The following is a 12,885-nucleotide window of genomic DNA, read 5'->3' on the forward strand; positions in this document are numbered from 1 at the left end:
TAGAGCTCAGTGATCCTGAATAGACAAAGTTGTGAATGTTCCAGGCTCCAGAGTTAATAGGTCACAATAGATTGTCTACAGAGTGCCTGGCACTGGACTTACTATCTTATTTATGTTTCTCCTATGCCTCAGTTTCTTCATCTATAAAGTGAGAATAATAATAAACCTATCTTACAGAGTTTGGGGGATTAAATTAGATAAAACTGGTAAAACAAATGATAAGTTATAGAGAAATATTTGATTGGCATATTGGAAGCACTCTATAAATACTAAATATAATTTTTTTCTATTATTAACTCATTTCATCCTCACTATCATGATGGAGTTATTATTGCTCCCATTTCACCGATGAGGAAACTGACGCTTAGAATGGTTAAGGAGCCTGACCAAAGTCACACAGATAATAAGTGGCAGGGCCAGGATTCGCATCCAGATCTCTGCCTGCAAAGCCCATGCTCCTTTCACTCCCCAAAACTGCACACTGACTAAGACACAGCAGAGACATAGTAAACATTTGTTGGTCAAATGAGTCTGCAGCCACCCTCACTAGAAAGCCATTGATGTGGCGTGAGGAAGGCATAGGTCAGAATCGAGGAGTACTTAGCCGTGATCTAAGAGGCTGCTCTGGCTTGTCTACAAAGCCCATCCTTATGTCTAAAATAAGTCAGACTGAATGTGAATCACTGTGAAAATTGGTGGACAGTGCCAGACCCCCAGTGTGCAGGGCAGCCACCTGTCCGGCAAGACTGATCATTCTGTGCTTGCTGAATGATGGTTTGTACATCATCAAGTAGTGTTAAAGGAAGCAAGTAGCCCTCCTAGAGTTTGGGATTGACCTGTACACACTGCTATATATAAAATGGATGACCAACAATGACCTACTATATAACACAGGGAAGTCAGTTCAATATTATGTCACAACCTAAATGGGAAAAGAATTTGAAAAAGAATAGATACATGTCTGTGTATAAACCGAATCACTTTGCTATACACCTGAAACTATCACAAACTTGTTAATCAACTATACTGCAACATAAAATTTAAAAATTTTTCAAAAAGTAGCCCCCATATATACAAACTGGAGGAGGGCATGGCAACCCACTCCAGTTTTCTTGTCTGGAGAACCCCATGGATAGATGAGCCTGGTGGGCTACAGTCCATAGGGTCTGAAAGAGTTGGACACAACTGAAGGGACTGAGCACAGCACTCATGACTGAGTTCAGCACAAAAGAAAAAATAATAGAACCACCAAAGAAGCATGAAATTAAGTATATTATTAAGCATAAGGTTCAGTACATTATCTGATAATGTAAAAATCATAATTAATTCATCAATACAGCAAATTTAAAGTTCCCTCATCACCACATTCACACTCACACATTTCAGCCTCTGCCACTCAGTACTAACCCCTTCACTGTGACATTTTACAGATGCAAGTGCCTGTGATAAGTGCCCTGATGACTTCTGGTCCAATGAGAACCACACTTCCTGCATCGCCAAGGAGATCGAGTTTCTGTCCTGGACCGAGCCCTTTGGGATCGCACTCACGCTCTTTGCTGTGCTGGGCATTTTCCTCACAGCCTTTGTGCTGGGTGTCTTCATCAAGTTCCGCAACACGCCCATCGTCAAGGCCACAAACCGGGAACTCTCCTACCTCCTCCTCTTCTCCCTGCTCTGCTGCTTCTCCAGCTCCCTGTTCTTCATCGGAGAGCCCCAGGACTGGACCTGTCGCCTGCGCCAGCCGGCCTTTGGCATCAGCTTCGTGCTCTGCATCTCTTGCATCCTGGTGAAAACCAATCGGGTCCTCCTGGTGTTTGAGGCCAAGATTCCCACCAGCTTCCACCGCAAGTGGTGGGGGCTCAACCTGCAGTTCCTGCTGGTCTTCCTCTGCACCTTCATGCAGATTGTCATCTGTGCCATTTGGCTCAATACGGCGCCCCCCTCGAGCTATCGCAACCACGAGCTAGAGGATGAGATCATCTTCATCACCTGCCACGAGGGCTCGCTCATGGCGCTGGGCTTCCTGATCGGCTACACCTGTTTGCTGGCCGCCATCTGTTTCTTCTTCGCCTTCAAGTCCCGGAAGCTGCCGGAGAACTTCAACGAAGCCAAGTTCATCACCTTCAGCATGCTCATCTTCTTCATCGTCTGGATCTCCTTCATCCCCGCCTACGCCAGCACTTACGGCAAGTTCGTCTCTGCGGTGGAGGTGATCGCCATCCTGGCGGCCAGCTTTGGCTTGCTGGCCTGCATCTTCTTCAACAAGGTCTACATCATCCTCTTCAAGCCGTCCCGGAACACCATCGAGGAGGTGCGCTGCAGCACCGCGGCACACGCCTTCAAGGTCGCCGCCCGAGCCACGCTGCGCCGTAGCAACGTCTCCCGCCAGCGGTCCAGCAGCCTGGGGGGCTCCACGGGATCCACCCCCTCCTCCTCCATCAGCAGCAAGAGCAACAGCGAGGACCCCTTCCCGCAGCAGCAGCCGGAGAGGCAGAAGCAGCCGCAGCCGCTGGCCCTGAGCCCACACAACGCGCAGCAGCCACAGCCGCGGCCACCCTCGACCCCGCAGCCGCAGCCACAGTCGCAGCAGCCGCCGAGATGCAAGCAGAAGGTCATCTTCGGCAGCGGCACCGTCACCTTCTCGCTGAGCTTTGACGAGCCTCAGAAGAGCGCCGTGGCTCACAGGAATTCCACGCACCAGACCTCCCTGGAGGCCCAGAAAAACAACGACGCCCTGACCAAACACCAGGCGCTGCTCCCGCTGCAGTGCGGGGAGACGGACTCGGAACTGACCGCCCAGGAGACAGGCCTGCAGGGCCCTGTGGGTGAGGACCACCAGCTAGAGATGGAGGACCCCGAAGAGATGTCCCCGGCACTTGTAGTGTCTAATTCCCGGAGCTTTGTCATCAGCGGCGGAGGCAGCACTGTTACAGAAAACATGCTGCGTTCTTAAAAGGGAAGGAGAAAGTGAGTTCAGGGGGAATCCAGGCAGTTTTCCCAGGATGACCTTCTCCACAGGGATGAGGAAGTGCCCCCCGGCTCCCTTCCTCCAGGAAGGAGGGATAAGACCCACCAAATGCTCGGAACTTAGCTGCACTGCTATAAACGACAGTGAATGAAATAATGTCCCCATTAAAATGAAAAAGAGGGGAGCTGTGTGCTTCTGTGGTTAGGTTATCAGAGTGCTGAGATCCCTGTAGTCAGGTTCACCTTTCCTATCCCTGCTTCCATTCTCCTCTTCTGTTCTATCCCACCCAACAGTCCAGAGATAAAACCATGGCTTTAAGATACCCACCTATTCCCTCTAGGGTTTTCTTTCTTGTTTTTGTTGCTGTTGTTTTGGTTTGATTTTTGTTTTTAATGTTGAAACGTCTGCCCTGAACTTTGCAGACAGCCTGGTCCAGAGACAAACCTGTGCAGAGTGACAGGACCTCATATTGGCCACCACTAGAGTTGAGTGTGAAAGACAAAATGTCACCAGTTCTGCCCAACACCTTGACAGTGGGAAGAACTTGAAATGTCCAAAGCTGTAAGGTGAATGTGTCCCCTCCTATTTATGAAAACTGTTAAATATGTGGTCTCCTACTTGCTGCTGCTGTCATGTGACGTGGAGAAGGTTAGCATCCATCCCCTAACAGTACGTCTGATTTTGTCCAGAGTGTGATGGTGATGCCATGTGTAGATTCCAAGATCTCAGGAATCACCTCAGACTGCTGGGAAGGGACTGCACGAATCCAGTGAACTGTATCTGTAATTAATATTGTCATATGTAGCTTTATCCTTAAGAAAATGCTTCTGTTTTAATAGTCCATGGACAATATAAACTGGAAAAAATGTCCCAGTCTGGTTGATATAAGGCAGTATTATTGAGTTCCATTTTCTTTGCCCACCCCACCACCCACACCCCAATGAGCTAAGCCCTAAATGAGCCCTTTCAGGGCCCAGTGATCCAGAAACTCCCTCTTTCTCCACCCCAAACGCTTCCTGAAGTCAGATGCATGCCTTCCCCTGTGAAGAATAAGCTCCCAGTCTCTGACCTCCTACCAGTTTCTGGGGTAAGAGCACATGGTTCCAAGAGAGCTCTCGTGGGTTATTACTCTTGGCACTCCCCAATGCCGTACTTAGGTTCCCTCCAGCAGTGGGAGTCTGCCCGTGGGTAGTTACAAGATTGAATGTTGAACGGCATACTGCTGAACAGTCAGGTTCTGGAGCTAGAGAGACCTGGGGTCAAGTGCTGGGTTTGTCATTCACAAGTTGGGTGACCACAGGCAGGGAACCTTGACCTCACTCAGCCCCAGCTTCTTTGTGTCTAAAATGGAGGTATAATCATTCTTTTCCCTCAGAGCTCTTATGTGGGTTAAATGAGATAAATGTATGTAAAGTATTTTAGCATGGTGCCTAGCCCATAGTAAGCACGCAATAAATGTTAGTTAATATTATTACTGATATTGTAATTTTTTTCACTTGTTTAAAATAGAAAACTCATTTATTTAACCATTCACACTTTAACAACAAACCCACTGATCACACTAACTTTCTCCATAATAAGCCCAAGAACTCTAGGGCCCAGCCCAAGGGGTCCTGAACACCATAGCTCATGGTGAAGCCGAACATCAGTCCCCTAAGGGCCCCATGCTCCCCCCACCTCTGTGGTGTCAGAACCAAGATGTCTAGCACCAAGGGAAGACCATCCCAGTCTGGCAGCCGACTCTCAGATCTCTCTAAATGCTGCTTTTAAGCCAGTCAAACCTGTGTGACGCCACAAAGTTTACAGTTCTTGATGACTTTCTGACCATATTCTTCCAAAAGGGCCACCTTTCCTTGATTTTTAACATGAAAATGAATTGTGGAAGGGACTTCCCTGGTAGGCCGATGGTAAAGACTCCATGCTGCCAATGCAGGGGACGCAGGTTCAATCCCACATGCCACATGCCACACAACAAGGCCAAAAGATTAAAAAAATTAAAGTTGAAAGTTTGAAAAAAAAAGACTTGTGGAAATTACAATTGTTAATCTGGATGAAAAGACACTAGAGGGTGTCATGTAGGAGACACAGAGAAGGTCTCACACAGGAAGATCTGAGGCATCTGCTCCCCCAAACCAGACCCAGCCTGCCACTCCCACCCTGGTCACACCTCTGAGCAAAGTTCAGAGCAGAGTGAAGACTTATATTTAACATTTTACTTGGACTTTTTTTTAAAAAAGACTGAACATTTGATGGCTTGGTTTTTCTAATTTTTCTATTTGCTTGTTTTAAATACAAGTTTTTATCTTATTTTTATTTTGCTGGTCAAAGCAGCCAAGTGGAAGCAGCTACTTTGCAATGCAAAATGCCACACACTCATCCATCCCAAGTTTGCTTTGACAAGTGGCTCACCCTCATGGCTAAGCTGGAGGAAGAGGTTGCTCAGGGAAAACACACACCATTCACGGTGAGCTCCACCTCAACGAGTGCTTGCAAATAAAGTGGCCTCTCCCTACCTTCTTGTCAGAAAGGGAGACTGAACATCACTGTCCTCTGTCATTTGTAGCAGGCACGACTCTCAGCACACAATCAGGGTGTCAGTTATGAATCTGCATTATTTTTCTGTCACAACCTAGTTTCTTCTCAAATTCCTATTCAGCCTGACAGAAACTTCATTTCAGTCAAACTGGGGTTTTCTCTTGAACTTCAGAATTTTCTGAATCAATTTAGGTTTTCAGGGGTCTGTTCAGAGGTTTCTCCCTTCCCCCTTCTATAGGGTAAGGAGGTAGGTTTCCCCAAACATCCACAGCTCCTGTTGACATCTCCAAGAACACTGTTTTTTTCTTTTATCTTTTTTAGATGTGGACCATTTTTAAAGTCTTTACTGAATTTGTTACAACAGTGCTTCTGTTTTATGTTCTGAGTTTTTTACCTCGAGGCATGTGGGATCTTAGCTCTCTGACCAGGGGTTGCACCTGTACCCATTGCGTTGGAAGGTTAAGTCTTAACCACTGGACCGCCAGGGAAGTCCCTCTGAGAACATTCATATCTAGCCCCCAGTAATTGTTATGTCTCCATTCTGACATCCTCTGAGACATCTGTGTCCCCAGGGCATAGAATCCACAGTGATTTTCGTGGCTGCATCACTTTGTCCCAACCATGAGGCCCCTCCCAAGCCTGCCAGATCTCTCATGAGAAAGCACTGGGGCCTGGGAATTACCAGGCAGGTCTCAGGCTCTTCTCTCCTTGCCCTCCACTGCCAAAGAAATTCCTAATTCCTTCACAGGGTTGTTTGACAAAAAAAACTTAAATACCTCCCATGCACTCAACACCCACGACACAGGGATCCAGACACTGGAACCTTCATTGCAGCTGGAGGAACCAAAGTTCTCTGCCACTGTGCTTGGCCCCATTCATATCACCTTTCCAAGATTCCCATCAGTCACATGCAGAACTCTTCCAAAGGAAGTTTGGGAAAGTGGCCTTTGCCCTCCAACCTCTGGAGTACAGGACGACGTGCTGGAGGAAGGTGGGTGATGAATGAGCCAGTCTGCAGTATCCACTGCCCACAAACAAAGCATTTTTTAAGATCAAACACAAAATGAAAAACACACCCTGCTGAGAAAAAATAAGCAAAATTTGATTCCCTTTCATCTTAACAGCTGTGGTAAATCAGAAAGATACTGTGAAGACAGAACTGCATATGGCATTTTGCCATGAAAGAGAGGCTGCTAACAGATAAAAGAGCAAGCAGGGGCAAGTACTCAGCAGGTGGGACCGCAGAGGGGTGGGAGGACGGGAGTTTGATTATAAACTCATTAGCACTGTTGGACTTTTTAAATGATATGCAAAAGTTTGTGTGTCTGGGTTCGTTTAATGGCCTGGATACATAATACACAATTGTTTAATAGTGATTATGTCTGGGTGTTTGAATTATGAATGACTTATTTCCTTCTTAATATTTTTCTGGATTTTTTTTCTAGGAACATGACTTACAGTAAAAGAAAAAAATCTGTTTCTTGGATTATCAAGTGTGATCATATTACAGTCATATTTTTTGTTTGCACTTTTTTTTTACTTTTTATTTATAAATCATTTCAAGCTTATACAAATTTTGCAAAAATAAGCAGCTCAAAAGACATCTGTACCCCTTCTACCTAGATTCACTTATTATTAACATTTTACCTCATTTGCTTTGTTGTCAGCATTGTGGTCATTTAACAAAGCATGATGCACTCTGAAGTATTTATGGGTGAGATCATAGGATGCCTGTAATTTGCTTAAAAAACCACAATGGGGGAGAAAACAAGTATGTAGGGAGAAAGATAAGAAAGAACAGCAGAAAGTCAATGGCTGTTGGAGCTTCAGTTTTCTACTCCTATTTTTTTATGGGTTTCTAAATTTCCATAATAAAGAATTAATGTTAAAAAACAGCCAAAGTATAAAAAAGAATCCACCAGTCAAAAAAAAAAAAATCACACCAAAGATTTCAATAACTTGAGTGGCCCTATTCTTCACAATTTTTTGACTGGTGGATTCTTTTTCATCCTTTGGCTGTCTTTTTAATCACAAGAGAAGCTAGTGCATCAAGCACACAAACAAAAAGAACCTGAAAGTCTGCCAAGCAACTAAAATTTTAGTTGAAAAACAAACCAAGAAAAATTTAATGTAAGGCCTTTACAATGAGCTTCAAAAAGCAAATCTTTGGAGCATATCAGAAAGACCTTCTTGGAGCTTGATGAAACACAAGTCTTCCTGAATCTTGATGTGATCTATTATGATCTTATCCTTAGTTGAACCAACTGTGGGCTGCTCAAGTTTTCTGAATTATCCTCAGGCAATTGGTTTAACAGATCCCTCAACTTTTGTGCCAGTAAATTTTCTTTTATGAATATACTCCCAGGGAAATAAGCCAACAGGCAGCAAAATTAATTAGTACCTATGTGTTCTGGATACATGACCTCCATACCCCTGGTCGTGTGCAGGGAGACCTGCAACCAGGGGAGCATAGACACACTGCAGATGCAGACAGGAAAGCGTCCAGACACCCCTCACGTGGGGGATGGCAGAGGAAATTACACTATGATCCCATTGCAGGAGAGCCCACCCACACACATTAGATATGACAATATGTGCATGAGGTCAAAGCGGTAATCAAACTTAGAAATAACAGTAAGGAAGAGGGCAGGATGTAGAATCATATGTCCACACAGAATAACATGGATTAAGTTTCACTGGAGAGAAGGGAATACAGAGAAGGAAAATAGTTTGCTGTTTGCTTCTTTCTTTTGTAAAGTTACACAACTTCATTGAAATGAGAGAGGCAGGGAGAGAAAACAGGAACAAACACACTCTTACCTGAAGTACTTTAGCTATGATTTAAGGACTAGTAAAGCCAAGGTACAATGGAGTGTGTGCTTACATGCATGCTATGTCGCTTCAGTCTTGTCCGACTCTTCAGGACCCTATGGACTGTAGCCTCCCAGGCTCCTCTGTCCATGGGCTTCTCCAAGCAAGAATACTGGAGTGGGTTGCCATTTCCTCCTCCTGGGGATCTTTCCAACCCAGGGATTGAACCCACGTCTCTTATGTCTTCTGCACTGGCAGGCGGATTCTTTAGCCCCAAAACTGGGAAGCCCCAAAACTTCCAATGCAGAACAAACAGATACATAAGGTTGCAGTGGGACTCATGTGAGTAACTAATGAATCTTTGTCTAGCCAGTTCTTGTCACAGGGAGAATAGTGGCTCCCAATTTTATCTGGGACCTAACGCTCGGAACCTGTGAATGTGTTATGTTACATGGGCAAGGAAGAATTCAGTTGCATATGCAATGAATATTGTTAATCAGCCTGATCTTGAAATAGGGAGTTCAGTTCAGTTCAGTTGCTCAGTCGTGTCCGACTCTTTGCGACCCCATGAACCGCAGCATGCCAGGCCTCCCTATCTATCACCAACTCCTGGAGTCCACCCAAACCCATGTCCATTGAGTCAGTGATGCCATCCAACCACCTCATCCTCTGTCATCCCCTTCTCCTCCTGCCCTCAATCTTTCCCAGCGTCAGGGTCTTTTCAAATGAGTCAGCTCTTCCCATCAGGTGGCCAAAGTACTGGAGTTTCAGCTTCAGCATCAGTCCTTCCAATGAACACCCAGGACTGATCTTCTTTAGGATGGACTGGTTGGATCTTGCAGTCCAAGGGACTCTCGAGAGTCTTCTCCAACACCACAGTTCAAAAGCATCAATTCTTTGGCACTCAGCTTTCTTTATAGTCCAACTCTCACATCCATACATGACCACTGGAAAAACCATAGTCTTGACTAAATGGTTTTGACAAAGTAATGTCTCTGCTTCTTAATATATTATCTAGGTTGCTCATACTTTCCTTCCAAGGAGTAAGCGTCTTTTAATTTCATGGTTGCAATCACCATCTGCAGTGATTTTGGAGCCCAGAGAAAGAAAGTCAGCCACTGTTTCCCCATCTATTTCCCATGAAGTGATGGGACCAGATGCCATGATCTTAGTTTTCTGAATGTTGACCCTTAAGATATAGGGAGAGTTCTGGATTATTCAGGTGGGCCCAATGTAATCACAAGAGTGCTTATAAATGGAAGAGAGAAGCAAGAAAGTTAGGGTCAGAGGCAGAAATTTGAAAATGCTGTGCTTAAGTTGCTTCAGTTGTATCCAACTCTTTGTGACCCCATGGACTGTAGCCCGCCAGGCTCCTCTGTCCATGAGATAATCCAGGCAAGAGTACTGGAGTGGGCTGCCATGCCCTCCTGCAGGGGATCTTCCTGACCCAGGGATGGAACCACATCTCCTATGTCTCCTGAATTGGCAGGTGGGTTCTTTACCACCAACACCACCTGGGAAGCTCTTGAAAATGCTACTATATATAAAATAAATAAGCTATAAGGATACATTGTTCAGTACAGGGAATAAAGACATTATTTTATAATAACTTTAAATGGGGTATAGTCTTTAAAGGTATTGAATCACTATGTTGTACACCTATAACTAATATAATATTGTGAATCAACTATATGCTTCAATTTTTTTAAACTATATATAATTTTTTTAAACAGAGATTCAAAGATGTTTTGCTGCTGGTTTTGAAGATGGAGGAAGAGACCACAAGTCAATGAATGTAGGTGGCTGCTAGTAAGCCAGAAGAAGCAGGAACAGGTTTTCCCCTAGGGTCTCCAAAAAAGGGATACAGCCCTGCCAACACCTTTCTGGACTCCTGACATCCAGAATTAGAAAACAGCAAAATTTGTGATGTTTGAAGCCTCTGCACTTGGAGTAACTTACTACAGCAGCAGTGGGAAACTGTTACACTTACCTTTGCTTCCCTGTCAGTGGGCTTTCTGGCTCCAACATTCTACAGCTGCAAACCTTCAGGAACCATCAAAGAATCAGCCAGACCAAAAGATTTTGTGGCTTCAAACCACTGCAACTTCTGAAAACTTTCACATGGCAATAGGAATTTGTTAGCATAAAACTGACAATCTGCTTTTAGAATTAAATGATACTACAAGGAAAAGTAAGACAAATTTTCTTGTCCTTTTGAAAAGTCATTGTTGTTTGTTAAGGGCTTTCTAGATCATAAATTTCTAAAAAGAAACCAAAAGTAAGTGTGTGAAATTTTAATTTGAATGAAATTTGGGAAATGAGAATATGGACTGGTTATTAGATGAAAGTAAGGAAGTATTGTTAATTTTCTTAGGGGTGATAATATAGTTAGGTAAGAAAATGTCCTTATTTTTAGGGGATGCTGGCTGAACTGTTTAAGTGTAAATAAGCACAGTGTTTGCAACTATTTTTAAATGTTTCTTAAAAATACAGATATACACTGAAATGTTCAGCAAAATAATAATAATTGCTTGATCTGAGCGGTGATGTGAGGTGTTTATTGCACTATTTTTCTGAGTGTGTAGAAATTTTCCAATAAAAGTAAGGAATTTTTTTTTAATGAATGTATTTCTTTTTGGCTGGGCTGGGTTTTCATTGCTGCACACAGGCTTTCTCTAGCTGCAGGGAGCGGGGGCTACACTCATCGTTGCCGTTCATGGGCTTCTTGTGGAGGCTTCTCCTATTGCAGAGCACAGGCTCTGGGCATGTGAGCTTAGTAATTGCAACCCACAGGCTTAGTTGCACCTCAGTATGTGGCATCTTCCTAGACCAGAGATCAAACCCATGTCCCCTGCATTGGCAGGCGGATTCTTAACCACTGGGTCACCAGGAAAGCCCAATAATTTATTTTTTTAAACTTTATAAATGTCTGTTAAGCTATTGCACAGAAACCTTACATTTCAGCTGAAAATACTCTCTATGCATAGAACTTTCTTTCTAAAATTAATTGTAGCAATTCAGATTTGTGGTTAGAATGTGGCAAGATAAGTATCATCATATGTAAAATAGTTTAAATTAGTTTCCAGTTAGAAAGCTGATGGGAAAAAAACTGATGTCATCCTATGAATCAGTGGAAAGTTACTGCTGTCTAATTGAAGAAAGTAATCTGGTGGAATGGGGATTTTGGTCTCAGCAGGTCAGAGGTTTTCATTTCTTGATTTTGTCAACAGAAGGAATAAAAGTGAAACTCTGAAAATAAGAAATGGAAATTATGGACAAGAAAGCGGGCACGAAAATTGTTCCCGGAGTCCCCACATCCAGAACCAGAACCATTCTAGAACCAGTAGCAGAAGGAAATTGCAAGAAAGGTGTGTTACCCAGTTTTCTACGGATAGATAGGATAACAAAATAACATCAGAAGGAATGTAAAAATAGCATTTTAGCCTGTCCATAGATAAGAATAGAATTAGCTAACAGTAGAATGAAAAACACTTTTGTATACCTTGCCTTTTAGACTTTAAAATATATATGTGTGTAAACAGTCAATATGATTTCTAATAAAGAAATACTTAGTTCAGTTCAGTTCAGTTCAGTCACTCAGTCGTGTCCGACTCTTTGCAACTCCATGGACTGCAGCACACCAGGCCTCCCTGTCCATCACCAACTCCTGGAGTTTACCCATAATCATGTCCATTGAGTGGGTGATGCCATCCAACCATCTCATCCTCTGTCATCCCCTTCTCCTCCTGCCCTCAATCTTTCCCAGCATCAGGGTCTTTTCAAATGAGTCAGCTCTTCCCATCAGGTGGCCAAAGTATTGGAGTTTCAGCTTCAACATCAGTCCTTCCAATGAACACCCAGGACTGATCTCTTTTAGGGTTGACTGGTTGGATCTCCTTGCAGTCCAAGGGACTCTCAAGAGTCTTCTCCAACACCACAGTTCAGAAGCATAAATTCTTCGGCACTCAGTTTTCTTTCCAGTCCAACTCTCACATCCATACATGACTACTGGAAAAACCATAGCCTTGACTAGATGGACCTTTGGTGGTAAATAAATGTCTCTGCTTTTTAATATGCTATCTAGGGTGGTCATAACTTTCCCTCCAAGCAGTAAGTGTCTTTTAATTTCATGGCTGCAATCACCGTCTGCAGTGATTTTGCAGCCCTAAAAAATAAAGTCTGACACTGTTTCCACTGTTTCCCCATCTATTTGCCATGAAGTGATGGACCGGATGCCATGATCTTAGTTTTCTGAATGTTTAGCTTTAAGCCAACTTTTTCACTCTCTTCTTGCACTTTCATCAAGAGGCTCTTTTTTTCTTCTTCACTTTCTGCCATTTAGTGTGGTATCATCTGCATATCTGAGGCTATTGATTTTTCTCCCAGCAATCTTGATTCCAGCTTGTGCTTCATCCAGCTCAGCGATTCTCATGATGTACCCTACATATAAGTTAAGTAAGCAGAGTGACAATATACAGCCTTGACGTACTCCTTTTCCTATTTGGAACCAGTTTGTTGTTCCATGTCCAGTTCTAACTGTTGTTTCCTGACCTGCATACAGACTTCTCAAG

The 12,885-nt window shown here is 43.7% G+C and overlaps 1 protein-coding gene across 4 annotated transcripts in view; it reads left to right on the forward strand.

Moving 5' to 3' along the window:
* CASR (calcium sensing receptor) overlaps positions 1 to 3,853 on the forward strand; it is an 80,770-nt gene extending 76,917 nt beyond the window's left edge. For all 4 annotated transcript variants that reach the window (XM_043473131.1, XM_043473130.1, XM_043473129.1 and 1 more), the window contains exon 7: positions 1,431 to 3,853. In XM_043473131.1, the coding sequence (XP_043329066.1) occupies positions 1,431 to 2,953 (1,523 nt within the window). In that variant the 3' untranslated portion in view covers positions 2,954 to 3,853. The remainder of the gene's footprint in view (positions 1 to 1,430) is intronic.
* The last annotated feature ends 9,032 nt before the right edge of the window (positions 3,854 to 12,885 follow it).

Source organism: Cervus canadensis, chromosome 7 (assembly GCF_019320065.1).
Source record: "Cervus canadensis isolate Bull #8, Minnesota chromosome 7, ASM1932006v1, whole genome shotgun sequence".
Lineage (NCBI taxonomy): Eukaryota > Metazoa > Chordata > Mammalia > Artiodactyla > Cervidae > Cervus > Cervus canadensis.